General features: G+C 44.3%; 5 protein-coding genes across 5 annotated transcripts; 3 read left to right on the forward strand and 2 right to left on the reverse strand.

Moving 5' to 3' along the window:
* Positions 1–1395: 1395 nt before the first annotated feature.
* On the reverse strand, positions 1396–3083 carry F5J12DRAFT_783354 (uncharacterized protein; the record flags this gene model as incomplete). The annotated part of the gene is made up of 6 exons (XM_051742838.1): positions 1396–1519; positions 1574–1821; positions 2077–2128; positions 2214–2314; positions 2649–2813; positions 2892–3083. The coding sequence occupies 6 exons, from the start codon at positions 3081–3083 to the stop codon at positions 1396–1398; spliced, it is 882 nt and encodes a 293-aa protein (XP_051599101.1).
* A 3874-nt stretch (positions 3084–6957) lies between these two features.
* F5J12DRAFT_708103 (uncharacterized protein) lies at positions 6958–7299 on the reverse strand (the record flags this gene model as incomplete). Its single annotated transcript, XM_051740599.1, has 1 exon — positions 6958–7299. A coding segment is annotated over one exon (342 nt), but the record flags the coding sequence as incomplete, so codon positions are not given.
* A 1713-nt stretch (positions 7300–9012) lies between these two features.
* Positions 9013–9955, forward strand: F5J12DRAFT_783356 (uncharacterized protein; the record flags this gene model as incomplete). The annotated part of the gene is made up of 3 exons (XM_051742839.1): positions 9013–9281; positions 9337–9842; positions 9924–9955. The coding sequence occupies 3 exons, from the start codon at positions 9013–9015 to the stop codon at positions 9953–9955; spliced, it is 807 nt and encodes a 268-aa protein (XP_051599103.1).
* A 679-nt stretch (positions 9956–10634) lies between these two features.
* Positions 10635–12328, forward strand: F5J12DRAFT_942414 (uncharacterized protein; the record flags this gene model as incomplete). Its single annotated transcript, XM_051749702.1, has 8 exons — positions 10635–10787; positions 10896–11017; positions 11081–11219; positions 11366–11412; positions 11466–11546; positions 11669–11827; positions 12099–12205; positions 12235–12328. The coding sequence occupies exons 1-8, from the start codon at positions 10742–10744 to the stop codon at positions 12326–12328; spliced, it is 795 nt and encodes a 264-aa protein (XP_051599104.1). The 5' UTR covers positions 10635–10741.
* A 5310-nt stretch (positions 12329–17638) lies between these two features.
* Positions 17639–18503, forward strand: F5J12DRAFT_893450 (uncharacterized protein; the record flags this gene model as incomplete). Its single annotated transcript, XM_051747652.1, has 3 exons — positions 17639–18103; positions 18168–18210; positions 18262–18503. The coding sequence occupies 3 exons, from the start codon at positions 17639–17641 to the stop codon at positions 18501–18503; spliced, it is 750 nt and encodes a 249-aa protein (XP_051599105.1).
* Positions 18504–22395: the final 3892 nt, after the last annotated feature.

The following is a 22395-nucleotide window of genomic DNA, read 5'->3' on the forward strand; positions in this document are numbered from 1 at the left end:
CCTCCATTGATGTTGTCTTGGATGAAGGTATGGTGATTGGTAGAATGCAGAGTGATTATCCAAGAAAGGTGTGTGAGACTTGCAAAGGAGGGAAAATTGAGACTGCACTTCAGGAGTCAATGGCTAAGGATATGACTGCTGATTCATTAACAATGATCCATTAGTGATGTCCCAATAGAAATGCACCTGATCACCATGAACCGACACTGAGTCCATGTTAACATCCTCTCCATCCCCAAAGCCAGGGTCTGTGCCTTCCAGATCAAAGATACTATCACAAATTCATCCCCCTCATTCACAACTAGATCACCAACATGAGACATCCTCTCATCAACTTCACCATCTGGCTAAAAAATCTTCAGCACAATTTTTGTCTGGCTCAGAATTAATTGGGTCAGAGTAAAAGGAGGGGTTGCCCTGCCAGATGGAATGCAGATCATTGTACCAGGGTAAAGTGTTGAGAACAGCTTTTGTAATCATACACATCAGTGACTGTAATCCCACTAGATTGATTGATAACTTATGATGGAGATTTGTGTAGCTTGTGTGACCAGGCATAATGCCTTCCCCTGATTGTTTAAAGCATGCATGGCACTTGTGATACAATCCCTTCAGCCTAAATGATCATTAAAAAATCACAAATAAAATATGAAGAGGAGACTGATGCAGTGATGCAGTTGCCTACACTAACTTGGAACTTAGCAGGACCCACCATGTACATGTCCTTATAGTAGGGATCATTCTTGAATACAACTTTGGCAATAATTGCTTGAACTTCTTTCTTGTTATGGCCCACTGGCCCCTTGTCAGGTGAAGGTGGTGAGATGGTTGTGATCTTATCACTAAAAAGGATTCTCCAGTTTGTGGGATGGGTGAGCAACCAGTTGACAAGTATATTGGTATGAGGAACATCCCAGCTGATGTTCTTCAGCTGAAGACCTTCTGTAGGAGATGTGTCACCAGTAGTGGTGACAGCCTGCTGGCTGGATGAAGCTGGGTTCTTGCCCTTGGTTCTGCTACAAGTAGATCTACTGCTCAATCCATGACCAGAGCCTGAATTCCCAGTGGGTCTGTCAGATCCTCCTTGATGGGCTTGTTCACTTGAAGATGCCATGGGCTGACCTGAGATTGCTTGCAGGTGAGCAGAGCACCAAATGCATGGTCACAGAGGAGACATAACTTTTCAAACTCTGCAAGGCCAATGCCAGTTGCAGATGCCATTCCAGAACAATTCCAGAGTGCTTCCAGCGCCACCTTGAGTGCCACTAATGGTTGATCTTGCAAAGGTTTGTATTTCATCTACATCTTCACACAGATTTGATGACACAAATCATAGTAACCTTCTTGGTTCCCATTGAAAACCCAGTGTTCCCAGATTATGGTACATGACCTCTCTTATTCTATGTCACTCTGATCTGCATTGTTCTCATGTTCCTTGTGCTCCTTCCACTTTTCCAACTCACTGAGGTATTTGGCATCCTCCTTCAACAGTGCTCCTTCTTGCAGCTGAGAGTAGAAGCTGTCCAGCCAGTCAGCACCATCAAGCAGTTTTATGTCTGGACGACTTCTTCACCAAGCATTGTCAACCATATTTTTGAATGGTAAGACAGGTTTCTTCTTATGCAATTGCAGGCCTTGATCATACATCATCCCAGGTGGAGCATCAAATGTTTGTTTCCATGTTTTCTTGTCAGACTTTCTGCATTTTCTTGGGGGTGCATTCAAGGTAGATGCAGCTATATCAGGGTCAACTGTACCATCACTATCTGCAGTCAAATTTTTTGTGGACTTGAGTGTGAGATGATGAAGGAATGCAATATACTGTTGAACAGTTTCAAGTGGTAAGCATTTTCTCATGAAGATCAAGTGACTTGCATTGATGGATTGCAAGGTGTACCCAATCCCAACTTTTGCTTCCCTACCAAGATCCGCCTCTCTTCTTCATTGATCAAGTGTTTCATTAGCTCTTTCTTCATCGCATGTCAAGATATCTGTGCTGAAGTCCATATCAATCAATGCCATTGCATCCTTGTGTTCAGTATCTTTTTCAAAGGCTTTGGCAGCAGTTCAGTGCACCTTTGCAACCTTAATGCCTTGTGGTAAGTCCTCTAGTATTGTTACCCACTCCCTGATGTCATGTGCATCAGTGGGTAATGGTTTCCTGATCATTTGCTTTTTGCAGTTTGCACAGGTCATGTTGTTCACTTGCTAACTTATGGATGTTTTGAAAGTATGTCTTCACACATTCCTTGATGATAGGCATGCTGTAATCACTGTCAGGAAGTTCGCCCTTGCCTGTTTGCTGGCACCAAGTCTACAATGCAATAAGTGAATCAATTGGGACACCATTCAGTAATCTCTGATACTGTCTCATCATCCCAGATATGCTGAGCAACCTCTTCTGAAGGGGTGTTTCTGAGTAGTGACAGACTAATAAGAGAAGATACTAAATAGCTTCAGTAAGACAGCTGTAACTCATAATAAAGGAACCTCACCTCAGTCTTCTATTGGGAGAAGACTGAGGTGCACAAAGGAAAAACAATGTGCCAAAATGACTGCACTTATGTAAGATATTACTGGTGTAAGAAATATAATTAATGTGCATCAACAACCTCCTGTATGAATTTGGCATTCTGGGTATCATCTACTTGGCCAAGGCAGTTTGTGTGCCACACATGAGTCTTCTGGTCAATCTGCTTGAATGGCTCACATGTGTCCAAAGGCTTAACATGCATCAGAGCAAGTGCTCTCACACCATGCTCAAGACTTCTTTTGATGCCACAAAGATCAGCAAATAGAGGGTGTATGTATAGCTGTAAATGGTATGATACATAGTTCTGTTTGTGAATGAGCTGATGAACCTTGAGTGTGGAGTGCTCATTTAAACTCACTTTCATCGCTCTCCTCCCTCTACTTGATTCCAGATGATCATCTTGCTGTGTCTCCATCCATGCATGGAGAACAGCAACCTCTTCCTCAACAGTTTGAAGGCAAGTCATGAGTTTTTCTATAGTTACTGATTGCTGGCCCACAATCTTGGAAAGTGCTCTCAACTCAGAGCTGCCATTTTGAATGCCAGCCATATCTGGAGTCGGTGTGCCATATTGAAGTGAACTGGAACTCACAGATCTACTAGTAGAGGTCCATCCATGCAGCATCAATTGTGATTGGTATGGTGTCTGATTCTTTTGCTGCCAGCTTGACTGAAATTCTTCAAAGGGAGGCCCTGATTCTGAGTGTGGAATATTCCCATGGTGTTCAAAGCTCCCTTGTTGCAATGGAGCCCCCTTGAGTCTGCATACATCAGCATTGTTGGATGGAAGCTAGTGTTCTTAGGGCATCCATGGCAATAGGTGATGCCTCAATGGAAGTCTGAGAATTCTGAGCTGCTGTCATCAAGGAGTGAAGGCTGGCTAGGAAGCTGGGTAGAATTTGAGAACATGAAATTGTTCTTGAACAGCTGATAAAGTAAGTGCTAATGGTTTGTGGTCATACTTCATCCTGCCTACCCCTGAACTTGTTCCTGTCATAGGAGGAACACCCCCATATGTGTGGAGCTGTCATGGACGCATGAAAGCCTTGTCACAGCTCTATTCATTCAGGTTACTGCATATATGTGGGTTTAGTGGGATCATACATACCCCCATTATCATTTGTAATATGCATATTGAATCCAGGGTGATTTGCAGGGCCAGATGGTTGTCTCTATGGTGTCAAGGATGGATACATGTGTGCTAAGTGTGCTGGAGGGAAGGGGGGGAGGAGGGGGAGGAGGGAAGAAAAGGATTAGTAGCTACTGGGCAGGCAGGTGGGCATGCATGCATGCACAATGTACAGCTACTAGGCATGCAAATCCAATGAAAATCAGATTCATTTTGATTCTGAAAACAGGTCTCATTAGAAAAATAAATCATCTATTCTGAGGTAAAACAGAACACCATATACTGCTAGTCTGATGATAAACAGACTTAGAATTGTGTATCTGTATCTGAGCTCACCCTGTGTTTCCTAGCAACACCAACTTCGATTTTGGTTTGTTTTGGTCACCTTTTGCAACTATAGGCCAACCGACCATATCAGCTGGGCCAAGTCCACCTTTATCTAGGTTTAGGGACCTTTTCTGACCATAAACAGATCTGCACCATTTTTTGTTTCTGCAGTGATTGTTGATGGCTTGCCAATTCCTGTTGTGATGGTGAACATTCTACAGATAGGTGTCACTGGCATTACCCCCCCACACAATCCTGGTAGAGTCTTGGCCTTGGTATACTTCATCTCCATGAGCATATACAAAGGTGGGTATTGCAGTTGAATCCTATTGTTCACAGTGCTATTGGCACACTCCCTTGGGTCAAGCACAATGTCAACCATGTGGCCTCATGCACCATTTTCCATGTTGATATCAGTTGCAATGTTGAATGTGACCATCACATCCATGCCAATGGAAAGGACCACCTTGTCTGACAATCCTCCATGCTCAAGTCAATTGCATCCCCAACCACTTATTGGTTTGGCTGCAACTGCAAATTTCTCTGGGAAGGTGAGTCCCCAACCTCCTATGGTGTCCAGAGCAGGACAGCTGATGAGTGATATACCTTCATGTTCACTTGTTCCTTTGCCATCATTGAATTCCACTCCATCCACATGGCATGCTGTGGTGTCACCAACACTGCATCTTTCCAAGGTGATGAATTGAAGTTGGTCAGAGGACATGCTGCACTTTCCAACACAAGGCTTCGAAGCATGTTTATCTTGTGTTCAGTGCAGCTGCCATGGTGGACATGATGCAGGAAATCACACCACTCAGCATCAGTGACTCTAACCTGTATGGCATAAAATCTGCACATTTATTTTTCACAGCTGCACCACCACACCACCATGCTCATTCAGCTGTGTTGTTACTTGTCACAGTCACACAACCGCACTACTGCGCCCTCTCAACTGCATTGTTACCTTCTGCAACCATGCCACCACACCCATTCAACCACATCATTACTTTTCACAGTCGTGCAACTGCACTACCATGCCCTTTCAGCTGCATCATTACCCTCCACAACCACACCACTTGACCACATGTCGCATAATGATACTATGTGTATATTCATATATGCCTACATAACATAACAATCAATCTCTGCACATTAATGATTGAATTTTGCATGAGGTATATAGAAACAACAATGATTGTATTGGCTAGTAAATTTACCAAGTGGTGGGTAACATGAACACGAATGTCTTCATTTTTGATGACAAGGTGGTCTCATATCAATGTTAGTTGTTTGACATGTTTGGACAGACATTATTGCTGGAAATCACAAATCACATTGAATGAATCATTACGAACATCAGTCTACTGTTAGGGACAGATGTATAGTGAGCAGGGAGGGGAGGGGAAATGGTTGGCAAGTTCACAGATCAATATCAGAGACATCATCATCCTTCAGCAATGTTGTTTGATCAAATTGAGCAGACCATGGGTTGGGCAGGGTGTTGTCATCGCTGTCAGACAGGAGCTCTTTCACCATCACTGGCCCAGAAATGGGCCCTGCAGGTTGACAAGGCCAGGTGGGCAGTGCATTTGCATTAACTGTAGATATTGCTCAGTTAGCATGTCATCATAGAGCTGGGAACACGTGACTTATGATCCTTGCATTTCTTGCAGAAGGACTGCCAATCTGTCACCTCAGGGGAGGATAAGATGGTGATTGGGCAAGACCTCTTGCCTACTCAAAGAAAACCCATTGATTCTGTTAGTAAAGATGATAGCACTGGAAATCATTACCTGTCTCAGCCATGGCATTGATGTTGAGCTCAGCAACAGAGCTCAAGAGTTCAATGACTTCACTTCCATTGTTACTCATTGCCTCAATGTCCATTCCCACAATGTCCAACTCAACCTTCCACTTGTTGAAAACAGCAAGTGGAACTGGGTTTTAGGTAACTGTTCAAAAAATATGAGTGATCACAACTATCATGCTGTAGTGATGTACCAAACCACAAGTTACTATCAGCTATACTTGCCTGCTGATGTCCCTTGAAATGAGCAAGAACAATACTGTTTTGGCAGACAGCTGTGGAGAGCTCAAGTTTCCCATTATTCAGAACAAGAAGTTGCCAGTCAGGTTGAGTCTGGGAAGCAGTATTAGCCTGCTCACAACATGCATTGAAATGTTCAAAGACTTTGAGGAACCAAGAATGAAGATGGGTGGTGACATCGTCATGGGACCATGATGTGTCAATTTCAATCGTTTGTTGCAGGTAACATCCATGATCATCGAGCTGCTGGATGAATATCTTCCTATCTGCAAGTGGTAGGGGTAAGGGGTCTTTCAGCAACCGACCATTAGCCTTGATTTTGATTTGTGATGTAAGAATCTGCACATTGGAATGAAGAAACAGACTTATGGTCCAATCCACAAGTTACGATGGCAACAGAACCAACATGAAATTTCTGACTACTTGCACACCTCTGAGATGACACCTAGAATTGAATACTTAATCTGAATGATCCAGACATACCACTGGAAATACTTGCCTTGTGCTTGGTAGAAGAAGTTACCTTCTGGACTAGCTTTGAAGTTTTCATTGCTAGCACCTTGTGATGGGGATCCAATTGAGCAACCTGAGACAAGCTGGTGGGATGTTTGTTAGCAAGGCCTTTGAATATTCTTGCCACATTTGACAAGCCAGATATGGCAGGGAGAGTTCGGTGGCAACTGAGGTACCATCAGCATTGCAATGCTTGCTTATCCCATGCAGACATTCCAAGCAGTGTGCAGCATTGTCTTTTTGGGGGAAGAACGCTTCACAGTCACAAGTACCATCACTGCCCCAGCAGAGGCCCTCCTTAGCTGGCATCGATATGGGTGAGAACAAATGGGGCATAAAGACAGATGAACAGAGCACTGTGCAATTTATAATTGGTGCCAGCATACTAGATCAAAGTTTAAGACTTAGTAAGTAATATGACAACATGGATAAAGCCTGGCACCATAGACATGCCTGGGAATACCAAATTGAGTCTGCTAATGAAATGTCCACGTCTTTGGCCACACATCGACCAATGTGAATAGATTCAATCGTTGGATGTCCATCTGAGCCCCACTCCACTGGCATCAACCCGAAACTCTCTGGTGTGATGTCCTGAGCAATTACCTCACGAAGACCACTGAAAAAGATTAGCTTGTCTTCATCACTCCTGAACAGATTTCGAAGCAAGGGTACGTGCATGGCTTCATGGTTAATATGTACTTGCTGTTGATGTGCAATCACATTGGCTGTATCCATTACTTCATCATCAGCGAGGCCAAGTCCCTCAAGCTCTTCACAATCTTCACAATCTTGGTATATGCCAAACTTGATTTGACCTAACAGGCACATATCCTTGTATATCATGGAATGAGTAGAGTAGTAAACTAACAAAACTGAAATCTTACCTTGGGACTCTTGTTGTTAGCACTTGGGCCACCTATTGGGTGGCAATTCCACTCCTCTCAAAACACCTGACAATCATGATTGATATCAGGGAGGAAAAGTATATGGAGTAACCAGATATGCGATGCATTGTTGACATCAAGCAAGTGAATATGTTCAAGCTGAGTGAAGAATGTGTGCCAGTGTCTGGCAAACTGAGATCCAACTTCGACCCACAAACACTCAATACAACAATTTCGAGTTGATCTAGATTCATGTGTGATTAGCAATGACGAATACAAAAATAATGTAAAATATACTTACATTCCCCAGATAAACGAGCCTCAGTGGTGGCCATTCTTCATAATGATGTAGGTTGCGATGTCAAGGTTCTCACCACTGCGGTCTCCACATATGCAGGAAGGCATACTATATTCTTCAATCACTTGTTTAAATATGTGAAGGACAGTCACTGACTGATTATTATTGCTAGCATGTATCGCAGTAACCTAAGATGAATTAACAAATGTTGTGAGTTAGATGACTGATAAATGTACCATGTGGCAAAACCCATCAATGAATCCATGGATAATGATCCCCCACTGAATCAATTTGTGGTGACCATCCATGTGCCATAACACATTGGGCCACTTGACATGATACTTGTGCCTGGTCTTCATACAGTGGTCTCATAAAGCTTGACTGAAACAATCCACCCTAGAAAGCAACTGGATTACACAGTGATACTGAATGCAAACCCCCTTTGCCTGCATGAACCCAATGATATAACAAAGTCCAGATTCCAGCTGTCTCTTCTTAAATTCCTTGATGAGATTGTCGAGGTCTGCATCGCTAATCTCAGTGTATGTACACTCAATGCCATGGCACCTCATGTAAAGGCACAGAGTATTTCAATGGATTCCAAGAAGGCACACAAGTTCAGTGGAATGAATGTGTCTTGAGTTTGAAATGACCTCCTTGAGAATGTTGATGTTGATGACCTTCTTTGGCCATTCTCATAAACTGGTGTGAACTTCTGCTACTGGCTTTAGCACTTCTATGTTCTCATAAACACTAAGCATGAAGAAAGTGTATGTTAGGCTGATAGCATTGGGAACCATTTTTTTAAGTTTGCTCACCAAGTCCTCATGCTGTCTCAATAGCGTGCAATCACTGCATACAGCTTCCCAACTAGCTCAGTGGCATCCAAGAGCCACTCAGACAGGTCAGCACCCACATGGTCTTCTTCAATCACTGTAAGGAGATGTATCGTGTTTCCTTCCAGAAAGCCAAGATGACACTCAAGGTGAATTATATTGTTGTCCTCTTGGGTCCACACTTGGAAAGCATGCCAATAGATGTCAGAGAGTGAATTGACCACCATGATGAGGTTTTCTGGCCACAGTGTGGTACTTGCAGGCAGCTGAGGGATGGAACTGGGAAGCAATGTTGCCATCGATGTGATGGGTCTTCAAGCTTGAAGCCCAAACCCTGGAACATGACATAACAGTATGTGGGATGTATGAGAACACAAGGCAACAAATAAATAATAACATATATAATTTCCCTTACTGTTCCATCAGCCATTTCGCCTCAATCATGACTGAATCAGCACCTGTGACAGTCACCTGCCATCCTGAATTTTATTTCGAAAATGGCACATTCATCTTCTGGGTTGAGAATATGCTGTACAAACTCAATCATGACATCTTAGTGAATGAGTCCAAACTCTTCACTGACATCTTTTCACTTGGCCAATACACACCAGACAGCCAGGAGGGGAAGGTTGATGGGCAACTGATTATTCTTGGTGGCAAAAATTTGACTGTGCAAACTTTTGACTTGTTCATTGAATTCAAGTTCATGTGGTAAGTCTCTGAGCACTTCCCTGATGGTGACCCTTACTGAATTCACTCATTCTAGTCCCCATCCTTCTGCCAAATATTCCTTGGATGACCTCAAGAACTTGCTGGAATTCATCCACCATTTCCAATGCAGTGCCCATATGCTCAGCTTCATCACCTCTTGTGTCATCGAGAGAGCATACTTCTTCCATCCTTCTGAACTCATTTATCTAGGCATTGAGCACAAGATTCAGGCCATCTTCAAAAGAGGTTTCACTAGGCTTTGCAAAGTCCTGCTGACAAAGATTAAGAAGTCTCACTGTGTCCAGATGGGGATGGATACTTACATCACATATGTCTATGTCAGGTCCCATTTGGATGAGTACATCTGCACAGTTGCTGCAGAATTTCCCCCCATTGTGCATTCTAGCAGCTGTCAGGATCACAAAGGGTGTGCCAAGGATTGGGCTGCAGTGTGGTGGAACGGTATGGGGCAACTCCTCCTTGATGGAAGGAACCCTTGGTGTTTGGATGAAGCTATCGATCACTTCAAAGGATTGCAATTTGGCCAGGTTGGTGTGGATTGTAAGAGGCATATGTTTTCACATATAATGAACCTAAACAAACCACTTGCACCTTCTCATCAATTCATTACTTGTGTTAAAGATCGCCTTGTCCACAAAATCATACCTACATAGTCATTGTACATAGAGATGTAGTGTCTTACAATGTAACTTCAGTTTGTCGCAATGTATAGTGTTTCGAGACCTTGTTTCAAATTACAGAAATCATGTGCTACCTCCCACCCTTCCAATGCCTCCACACCTCACATCTTGAGACTTACTTCAAATAAAATCATAGTAGATTATCTTACTATCATAAATGCTGAAATGAAAAGTCAGTGGCCAGGCAAGCAGTGTGCATGAGCAGTGAGTAACCACCTTTGAGCTGCTGTAGCCATATGGATGACTAGTTGCTGACATAATCATCCTTGTCTGGCCACTGACTTTTCATCTCCATGTTCAGTCAAGTCAAGATTACAGTCATCCTGGGATGTGCTGCACAAATCAATCCCCAGTATTGTTAACCAAGTCAACGTCACTGACATCAAGCAGGTTGTTCCCAAACCATTCTCAGAAAACCTCATATGAGGTCAAGGACCATTCACCTGCAGCATCATGAAAGCACAGGTGTCCAGCTTACCCTTTATACCTGTTTTCACCACTCTGGTGGCCATTATCAACACAAAACTTCCTCAAGTGGGAGGGCTCATCTTAACCTGGCTCATAAGCCAGTTTTGATGTGCATTCAAGTGTAACAACAAAGTAAGTCACAATTCTTTCCCACCTGTTTCAAATCATTGATGTCATGCTGGACAGACTGTTTGTCATTCTTCAACAACTTTCATTGCTCACCTCGTCAATCAAGCTGTCACACATGAGATTATTGCACTTGAAACCCTCATCTTCCTCCTTGAGCACTGAATGGATGACTCAATTGAGATTGTGGTTGGATTCATGTGTGAGGTTGGTGTGTTTCTGGTGGAAAACTCTCTGAAAGCAAATGCACTCATTTTCGACCATTTCCATGATGTTCTCAATGAGGGGACCATCAGTCATTGCATACAATATATTATAGAGGTGCTTATGCAGGTCCAGAAAGACAAGTATAAGGACAACCCAATCATACCAGACAGGTTGGACCTTGTAAAGGAAGAGGAGCAAGTTACACACCACATACACCTTGAAGAGGAGTTGCAGGTGCAAGAAGGGCTCAGTGAATTTCTGTTGTTTGTTACCAGTTTTAGTATTTGAAGCATTCAGGCAGATATTGATATTCTCAAGTTTGACCCCAATTATGTGGAGAATGAGGAAAAGTACAAAGCAATAAAAGCTGAGATTCTTGGAGAGGGCTCCAATGATGAATCTAGTCCAGAGGAGTCAAGCGAGGAAGAAGAGAAAGGTATGCAACTCTTTCACTCCTGTGTCATAATTTTGACCCTTTGGCAGCCAAAGAATGAGAAGGTATATCAGATCGGATGGGGATGAACTTGGTCAATCTATGATGAATGATATACCTTACTATCATGAATGCTCTCAACTATGAAGAAGCAGTCCACAAGCTCTTGAAGATCCAGTCAAAGGAAGGAGAAGAGGTGAGTATCATTATTTTAATTACTTCAAAATCATACTCATGACTGTTGGTTAGATCGAGCTCATCAACATGATTATTGAGTGTTGCTCACAAGAGCACTCTTACTCCACCTTCTATGGCCTTGTTGGGGAACGAGTTAGTCAGCTTAATTGCATCTGGATGGAGTGCATTGAACAAGCATTCAACAACTACTACCATACCATTCACCAATATGAAACATCCCAACGACATTCCTGATGCTCACCTACCACATGGAGAGACCAGCAAAGGTCACAGTCAGGGCCTGGCTCAGAGCCCAGATGGCTCGTGTGACTACAGGCCACATGGACATGACAGGGAATACACTTGGGAACTTGGTTGCAACTACATGCAAGACAAGTACTGTGAAGGCTCATGCTCCCCACCATCTTCCCCTTGTCAGTCTCCCTCACTTCATCAATCTCACTCTCCACCTCATCGATCTCCCTTGATGGAGGAGATGAAGGATGCAGCTTGTCCAGGAGGAGATGGCGAAGTTTTTTTTCATCAGAGTTGTCAGAGATTTGAATAACTTCTATGATACCATTCATTGATATGTTTGCATTCGTGTTACCCACCACTTGGTAAATTTACTAGCCAATACAATCATTGTTGTTTCTATATACCTCATGCAAAATTCAATCATTGATAGATTGTTATGTTATGTAGGCATATATGAATATACACATAGTATCATTATGTGACATGCGGTCGAGTGGTGTGGTTGCAGAGGGTAATGACATGGCTGAGAGGGCACGGTGGTGTGGTTGTGGCAGGTAATGACATGGCTGAAAGGGCATGGTAGTGCAGTTGTGCAACCGCAAAAAGTAATGACACAGTCAAATGGGTGTGGTGGCATGGTTGCGGAAGGTAATGACATGGTTGAGAGGGCATGGTAGTGCAGTTGCATGACTGTGACAAGTAATGACATGGCTGAATGAGCACAGTGGTGTGGTGGTGTGGCCATGAAAAATAAATGTGCATATTTTACACCATAAACCTGAGTCTTCAGGTGCATGACAACATTGAACTGTTCATAAATATGTTGACCCACAAGTTCCTCATGCATATCCTTTGCCACTTGACATGGTCAAAATAATGGTGCAGAAACTTTTGTGGCCACCAGCAGGAATTGATGAAAGTCTCCTACCAGAATAACATTCACCCCCCCAAATGGTTGGTCTGTTGATGTGGCATCAGTGCCCATTTGTGTGAGACATATGATGTTGGACACTTTGGCCAACAAAGCTTGAGAGACCATCGACATTTTGTCAATGATAAGATAGCTTTTGTCTTGCCAGTATTCCTCTAGTCTTTTCATCGATTGAGCTGATTGTTTATTGCCATTCAGTGGTATCATGCCTGTCACCCTGATGTCAGCCTCCACATCTATTGCTGTGAGTGACCATACATATGTTGTGCAATGTCTTCCCATTGATCACTGAGGCAGCAATGCCAGTGTATGCTGCTTTCACAAGCATCCCTTGTATACCCTGATGAGCAAAATTCTCTGTGATCATTTGAATTGTCCTTGATTTCCCAACACCACCTTCCCTGGGTATGATCATACACAATTGATCTGGACACCTTCCCATGACAAACTGCTGCAAGTGCCAGTTGATAATGTCATAGGCTCACTGTTGATCATCTAACACATCCTCGATGTCGTTAGGCTCAAGTGATGTCTCCACAGTGGTGAGTTGCACAAGCATATAGGCACCTCCTACTTGGGGGCCAGTCATGCCATCATTATCCACCACATTGCCATGGTCCATATCCTGCTCTGCCTGCTCTGACATCTTCATCTGGCTACCAGGTACACAGTCCAACATGGCTCACATTGCAACCATCCAATGTTCCAGTTGAGGTACATCCTCTCCCATGGCCACTCAACAGGAATATTTCTCTGATGGCTGTGTCACACCACTTGCAGTGAACACCCCATACTGCAGCACTATGGCAATAGCCTGCTTAGTGTGCACCTGCTCTCAAGCAGACAGTTGATCACATTTGAATGTGGCAAGATCAGTGTCTGAGAGACTTGCTATCCAGTCCTCAGATTCCAATCTGTCCTCAAAGGAATCATCAACAATGTCTGCCAGTTGATGATCTCCTACTGGCAAGTGGTGTTGTTGTGCTTTGCCTGGTATTGAAGCTGTTTTTCAGGCCATTTTTGAGTTGTAATAGTATTGCAAGCCAGCCAACATGCATGTCTCCCATGGTGTATTGGAGGCCACCAGACATTTGAAGGCCTCACTCCATCCCTCATTGCTGCTCTTCAGACTGGCTCCTATTCACCATGGCTTTAACAATGCCAACATACACACACAGTAGAAATCATAGGTGCTGCTGTCATTGTGGTGGGGCAGCCATGGCCCAACTATTTGGGGCAGGATATTATGTCCTTTGACATGATAAACATGGTGGTGTGACTGTGCCTTGGGGTGATCATCATGGTAAGGGGAGTGCTTGTGTGCAGGCTGTCCCTTGGTTGGAGATGTTCACTGATTGCAGTTCACATCTGTTGCAGAGTATTGTTCCTCCCATGTATTGCACACAAATGCAAGAAGTGATAGATTGTCCAATTCTGCACTGCACTGGAGATAGTCCTGCATTTGGGAGCATGTGTATAGCTCCCCTCACTGACTGCACAGTAACATGATGACATCATTGTTATTGTCACTGTTGGAGCAGATGTTGTCATGACCTGTTGAGGGGTATGAGTACCTGCTTACACACATATGTCAGTATGCATTCCATCATGCCATGCTGGTGACAGTTTGGCAGACCTTTCTGCAGATGCCATTGAGAACTCAGGATACAACTCTTTTATTGTGCTGAATAATGGCCCAGTGTACAAAGCTGCATAATTGCACAATGTAAAGGTGTCACTGTAACCCATGAGGTATGATATGACTTGTGGTCCAGACAATTTGGCTTTGTGGTTGATCACATTGATACAGTGGTATATCAACAGGCAGTTGCGTTCATGCATGTCATTGTACTTGGGGTTATTTATATGATAGGGCAGTGCTGACAGCTTTAATGTGGAAAGGTTGTTACTTTTCTTCTGTTTTTTGGTGGCATATGCATATGCTGTGATATAGAATGCAATGTCTTTAGTGTCCACACTGTTGGTGTTGATTTCAAGGTCATTGTTGCACCACATTGATGTCAGCAAGGCCAGGCAGTATGCATTTATATACCCATGCATCTGCCATGGACCCCAGTTCCCTTGCTCATCCATGTAGTCATCACCACTCAGTGGCCAGGGTGCTCTTTGTTTGCAAACAAGTCCATCATGTGTGACATGAAGACACCTCGCTCTGGAGCATGTATGAAGTTGCTGGGACCTAACCAATTGTTGCTCAATCTCATGGGTGCACTGTCACCATCCTGTAGTATGTGGATCATGTGGTCATGAATATGTGAGCTGAGGAGCTTGGGGCATTGTTTTCAGGTCATCGAGATGCATGTGGATATTCATGTGAATATAGTTACAGATGGTATCCCAGAAAAACTCTTGTTGCAACAATGCCTGCATTTTGTTAGCATTCAGAGTGTTTGTGAGCCACAAGAGCATATGGACATGTAGTGTTCCCCTCCCCTGTGCCTCCACCACCCCAAAGTAACCTGCCACCCATCTGAGCACACCCACCTGGCTGTGGACCTTATTGCCTGTGTTGCAGATACCAAAGAGGGCCTCTAAAACAGAGTGAATGATGAAATGAAAGTATTGAGCTGCTGCATAAGGATTTGCAGCGATGTTTTCTGCACATCAGTTGCTATCAGGGCTGAGGTGCACATTGAAGTCATTCAAATCTATGTTTTCACCTGCAAAAACCTGTGCAATAGGGTCATGGATGTCAACAGGATATATAGTCAACCAAAGTGAGGGCCCTCTGAGCATTAGACAGGTACCCCAGATCATGCTGCAATAGCTGGCCTGTGTGTTATCTGAGCCAATCACACATGCATTCGCTGCTGTGACATGACAGTGCAGGGCCCACACTAGAGCATTACTGATCAGCTCATGCCATGCCTCCTCCACTGCTGCCTGCTTTAAGATCTGCCACTCTGGTAGATGACAAGGCAAGTGTATCATGTTCAAAGTCCTTCCACCTCATCTGAAGACATGCAGATCGCATGGTCTCTTGCTTTTACTTAAGGGCAAAGACCATGAATGGAAATGAATGGTGTGTTGTGAATTGATGATCATGATACTGCATTGCCCATTTACAATGTTCACACAGACTAAGATTCACTGGATGTTCGGCCTTGATAGCACCCCTGCCATAGGGAAACAGCACCAGGAATGCAGTGCTGAGAGGATTGCACATCATGTGTGACTGCATTGATGGGGGGAAGTCATTGATTGGCATATTGCTGTGGTGCATGACATATCCACCTTCCTGGGTGTTATCATTGAAATTGGCAAGTGTGTGGGCCATCAACTCAGAAGTGGGCACCCTGGTCTGCTTGAGATCCACCACTTCAAGGACATGTAACAGGGTAACCTCTCCATTATCTGTCTCATATGGATGATGTTGCTGTTTGCTTCACATGTTTCCCAGATGTACCTTCATGCACTGGAGCATCATTGGCATCACCAAGCTCCATACTTTGTTCACAGTCCTCATCCACCATTGGTATGTCATTCTCTGCATCTATTTCAGCTGTGCAACATATGTCATGCCTGTTTCTGATGAGGTCATTAAATGCCATTGTCTTACCATTGTCCACCATGTGGTCAGGCATTGTGTACCCCTCTCTCTCCCTAACTGCCACCTCCTCACTATCTTGATATCGAATCATTGCCTTGATTTCTGAAGGTATGCCATCCTCTGGCAGAGTCATGACACAGTTGTGGGATACCATGATGTCACTATAGCTCTCATTGTTTGCTTGCAGCCATTTCAGCACCTCAAATACTACATCCCATTGAACCTGAAACATGTGAGACAGCCAATCTGTAGGCAGATGCTTTGTCCCCACCAATGTGATTGCCAAGACACTACTCAACATCTGGACAGTCTGCAGCATCAATCTGCCTTTGATCATATCCACAACAGCAGTGATGTTAACTTCATACAGTGTCATATTCCCTGCCATGGTGCATTGCAAATGGCATGGGTTCTGAGAGTGAAGGGCCTCTCTTGGATATAACTTGAATACATAGAACCATGCATAGTGGCATGCAACTAACAAGGTCTCAACAAAGTTGAGCCTGTGCAGCACCAATGGTACCTTGCCAATCCACAGGTTGTTGTTCAGTGTGTATTTGGGCATCTGATCTGCATGCATAGCTCACTGACATTCATGGCATACCCAGCCTTTCCCATCTGCTGCTATACATGAGCCATCTACAAGAAGACTGTCCCACAACTTGCACACTGGATGTGCGTTGGCTGGGGTCAGATGATGTCAAAGGTTGGGGAGGTCTTTCATGACCACCAAGTTGCCTGCTAACACTGTCAGATCTGCTTGTTTTCATCTTGTCCCCTGACTTACCTTCTTTACACAGTAGCTTGCACACACAGATAACACACACCATGTTTGCAAGTGCCTCATTATTGGTAGCATTGATGAAGGCTGTGATGCTGCATTGCTGTTGTTCAGCTGTTGGCAACTGCATATATTGTGCAGGTGTATTGTGATGTGAGTCATGCAGTTCACCATCACATTCCCTTGCACCAATGTTTTCCATCTTGCAGTACTGTTTGCCACACCATCACTCCTGTTGGTTCTCCTTCGCTTTATGCTTGCGCTCAACTGCAGCTCTTCCTTTGCAGTAGCAGCTGCTTGGATCCCCTCATGCATATTTGGCCATAACAGATCAATCACAGGATGCAATTGTGCCCATGTTTGCAAATGCTTCAGCAGCATGCCTGCTGGAAGGCAGCCATACAGTCCCTGTTGTGTCAGGCATCCACAGATGTTGGTCATCTTCCCTGTGACTTTGTTAATACCTTGCATGCTTGGTAATGTCCTTTGACAATCTGCTTTTTATTGCATGTCCATCACATGGGCCCCTATTCCCAAGGCTTTAAATGTGGGCTGCCCTGTTAAGGGGGGGGGGGAATCTACTCTTTGCACAGAGCCCCCATCAGGCCACATGTCTGCTTCGAACCCCTTTCGCAGCTCATTGTCTGGGGATGTCAATATGTCCCCCACAGACCATGCTGATGTGTTGCCATCGATCATTAGCCATGACTCTCCTCCATCTTCAGCATCTGCACTGGGAAATCTCAAAGACAGTACATGGGCAATTTATGCTGCCATGCCAAATTTCGGCCAGTTGTGCCAAGTTTTTCTTCAGTGGCACCACTGGTGATGTCACCATTGTGAAAGGCGACTCTGACAATGTCACAGAGTTGGTGCTCAGTGGCATCCTTGAAATCAACCATCAAGGTTTCTTCATGGCTCCCGAGGGTGGTTACAACCCCAGGAATGCATTTGGCCACAAATTTTCAGAGACCAAACTCACATGCAACCTTCTGACCATGCAGCATGATGCTGTATATAGCTTCACACAGCAAGACTTTCCCCACATCATCTCGAATATCAGGTCATTGGAGAAGCTCATGCCCTTGGAAAAGGGAGAGACCCTCCTCTCATCCATCCAAGAGAGTCATGACATGCCTTGCATCCATCTCAGCCATGCTTTGTTCACTGTACATGTTCTTGCAATCCTGCATGAAGGCTTGACTGTATCTCATGACACCATCTTAAACATAGAAAAAGGACAATGACAATGACCCTGACAGCATCACCCAGAATGGTGAGGGTCACCATTTCTTTCATGGTCCAGGCTCTCATGTGCATGCATCAGAGGATGCTACTGCAGTGTGGCTCATGCTGGATGACATCAAAGACATGCTCAGTCATGCCACCAGCACTCACTACATCTCATCTCTCCCTGCATTTGACATCCATGGCATGCCCATCCTGCCTGTCGACTATGCCCAGCTGTTGAGTGGTGCACATCCTGCATGTCCACATAGTGTAGTCACATTGAGTCACAATACATGGGCAGCCTGTGCGCCAAAACACCAACACTCATATAGACCCTGAGATGGGCCCACCTAAATAGATTAGCCAGTACACATGGACAGGCCCAAGGGACTAAAGTGAGAGCAACATATGTATGGGCCTGTAAGTGTATTACCACAACATATGGGAGGGCCCATGGTGGGTAAGGATGTTGAACATTTAGACAGGCCCATGACCAATTAAGTATACTGAGTTGCTGTAAGACATGGACAGGCCCATCCTGGTAGGTTACCCCCCTGTTGCAACATCAAGGTGGGCCCACCTATCATAACATGGAGAGGGTCACAGCATATGGATGGGCCTGGGAGTAATATCATTTATGGTGTTGCAACATCTAGACAGGCCCATTCATAATAAGCCATACCCCTGTCACAACATAAAGACAGGCCTGTTGACAGTAAGATGTACCGCTGTTGAAACATAAAGATGGGCTTGTCACTAGTATCATTTAATAGAGTCACAACATAAGGTCAGGCCCATCAGTAGTATTATGCAACATATGGATGGGCCTGTCCACAGTAAGATGTACCTCTGACAAGACATAAAGACAGGCCTGTCAGTAATCTCATGTATAGCATCACAACATATGGGCAGGCCCTTCAGTAGTATTATTTATATCATCACAACATATGGGTGGGCCCAGCCCCAGTAAGATGTACCCTGTCAAAACATAAGGACAGGCCCTTCAGTAGTATTTTTTCTATTGTTGCAACATATGGATGGGCCCATCAGTAATATCATCTAATAGCATCACAACATAAGGACAGGCCCTTCAGTAGTATCATGTATATCATCACAACAAATGGATGGGCCCATCTAGCAAGATGCACCCCTGTCACAACATAAGGATGAGTTTGTGTATGGTATTCTTAGGCAGCAGAAAGGGAGATCCAAGCTATCTACATAAGGATGGTCCATGTAAGGCATTCTCAGGCAGCAGAAAGGGAGATCAAAGGGATCTACATAAGGACAGGCCCATCCATGGTATTCTCAGGCAGCAGATAAGGGAAAACAAAAACCAGTGTTACAACATAAGACAGGCCAATCCACCCATCACAGGATTACAAACCCTTGGCACTGCATAAGATGGGCCAATCCATCATATCATAGATGGCTCACCACAAATGGATGGGCCTATCCATAATTGGGTTATCCCCCTGTCACAATATAAGATGGGCCCAGGAAGACAAGAAATGAAGAAAGTGGAACCTCTCACACTATAGAGTATCTGAATTTCCCACTATAAATTGTGTTTCATGTTGGACAATTTGCCTATTTAGTTGGAATCTCAGGTGCTAGTCTATGTAGCTGCGAGCCAGGCTCCGCCATTGGAGCAGACAGGAAAGATGCAAAACAAGTAGCAATGCTATTCCAGAACAATGCATCATATTTTTATCTGAGCTTCTGCTTCATATGTGCATTCAGGATTATTGACTTGTAGTACCAGTATTGCCATCATGCCATGGGAATCATTCATAGGTGGGATAAAAAATGCAACATCCATGTATCTCATCCATCTTTAACCTCTGACTCTTCCACTCTCCAATCACCATCACCACTCTCACTGTCAAACTACTCCATTGTCTTTTCATCAGAAACATGTCATCATCATCATCTTGCAAGCTCTTCAAGAAATCACCTGAGCTCGATGCTGCAGCCAACTGCATCCTTCAAATTTACTTCAAGGATATTTGGAAAGCAGCAAGCTGGGAAAGGTGGACAAGATTGCGAAGTGGAGAGGTGCCATCAAGGCAATAAATGAACTAGTGCATCATAGCATCATCACATTTTTTTCACTAACTGATGCATTCAGGATGCTGTACACAACCTCATCACTAGGACAGATGAGATTCTGATGACCCTCATTGGCATTGACAGGTTCTTAAAGTGGCATGAAGACCTTGGCTTGACTGAGCACCCATGGCCTGAGTGGAAGACCACCCTATCCCCTTCCAAAACCAACATCACCAACCACAAGTGGCTCAACATCCTCAAGCATTGATATGACTACCACCAGTTGGGCATCCCTATGCCCTGCATTGTGCCAACACCAACCCCACCTGCTCAAGAGACCAAAATGCCTATGAGCAACAAAGGAAAACAGAAAGCAACTGAGGCAGAGGTGAAGCAAATGATAGCAGATAGTTTGCACAGGATGGAGGTGGACAATGAGGGTGAAGATGAGGTGCCAGAGAAGGAGGACGATGAGGAAGAACCAGCATGAGGCAGGCAGAAGTGCAAAGCTGCTGTGAAAATGATGTCCCATCGATCCAGACATTGATCCTGCTCTAGGAAGGCAACAGCAGAAACCAATGATCATGAAGACATTCCCCCTCAAGGCCAATTGAAATGCAAGCCTTGTCCACCATTGGATGGACTATATGGTTGTGCTGCTGTAGCTGCCAGAAGGATGCCTTCCCCCAACCCCCATTCCTGTGACTTGTGCCACAGATGCAAGGTCTGATGCTACAAGAACCCCAGGAAGTCCTGCTTCCCATGCAACAGTCACAAAATTCGATGTAGCCATGCCAAAGGTGGGATTGCTGCTCCAACTTGATGGAATCCATCATGAGCCAGGGGGAAAAAGCAAGCTCAAAGTCTGTCCCCAACAGTGGAGGCCTAAGAATCCCAAAGTCCAAAGGAACATCCCCCAAAGTGACATGTTTTGATGGCTTCCAAAGCCATCAACACTGGGGTTGGGACCTCCAACCAGGGAGAGACAATCCCTGAGGGATCTTCACTCAGTATGTTCACAATTTCATGTATTTACACTGACTCAAATTTTATTTAGAGATTCGTATTCCTGCATTCAAATGCAGGGATTCCTGCCCAATCCCAGCCACTGTACGAGCAGATTCAATCATTGAGGCTGGCCCATCCATTGCACAGGAGGTAGAGGGATCTACAGCAGCAGGTATGTTTAATCAATCTACATTTACACTAATTATTGCAGTTAACCCTTGTATTCAAAGCAGACACCTGCCCATCAACAACAGCAGCACCTGTCCAACTTGCAACCACTGCAACTCCCAGCACACCATCACCTGTCTGTGCCCCAATCGCCAAGGTGTCGCAAATGTCCAACACAATCAAAGAGTGAATCAAAGATTTGGAACATTGACTCTGTGATGCTGAGGCCCACTGCCAATACTACAAGGATTGAATGTATGATTTCCAAATACAACAGGATGAAACCATGCAGATGCTGGACAGGATGGCTCACAAGCTAGAGGCTCTGCATATTCAGGTATATGGACAAGCATTGGGTGATGATCTCATCAATCTCTTAGGGCCTCTGGCAGATGAGACAAGGGTGGATAGGACAGCAGGGTGAATGAGGCCATCTATCATTTTCCTCCTCCATGGTACATACAATGTCATTTTGTATTTCCATTTTAATTGACCACTCATGCCATGTTGCATATTCAACCTTTATTTAAGAGTGAGAAAAAGACAATAATGGCTAGACAGCCAACAGAATTGCAAAGGATAATCTCATTCTACTAAAACAACTGCTAATGTATCCCAATAGGTGAAAGCTTAGTGAATGCATGGCTTTTTGACATAGAATAGTTAACTTGAAACTTAAAAAATGAGATAGTGGGATGGTCTCAGTCTGCTAATACAGCTGCTGATGAATCTGAATAGATGGACACCTGGAAAATGAGCAGGCTATGCTATTTACAGCATTCACTTGAGAGTTACAAAACAAGATAACAGCTAATAATAGGATAATGATGCAAAGAAAGATGTCAGCCTGCAAAAACAGCATTCTGTGGATCCTGATAGACAGAACCCTTCCAAATGAGTGGCCTGCACAATATGCAAGGTTGATATGGACTGTCTCAACCTGCTAACATGGCATTTGATGGATCCTGATAGATGGAACCCTTCAAAATGAGCGGACTGTGCG

This window comes from Pisolithus orientalis, assembly GCF_024613125.1.
Source record: "Pisolithus orientalis strain OTSU chromosome Unknown F5J12scaffold_17, whole genome shotgun sequence".
In the NCBI taxonomy this organism is placed as follows: domain Eukaryota; kingdom Fungi; phylum Basidiomycota; class Agaricomycetes; order Boletales; family Pisolithaceae; genus Pisolithus; species Pisolithus orientalis.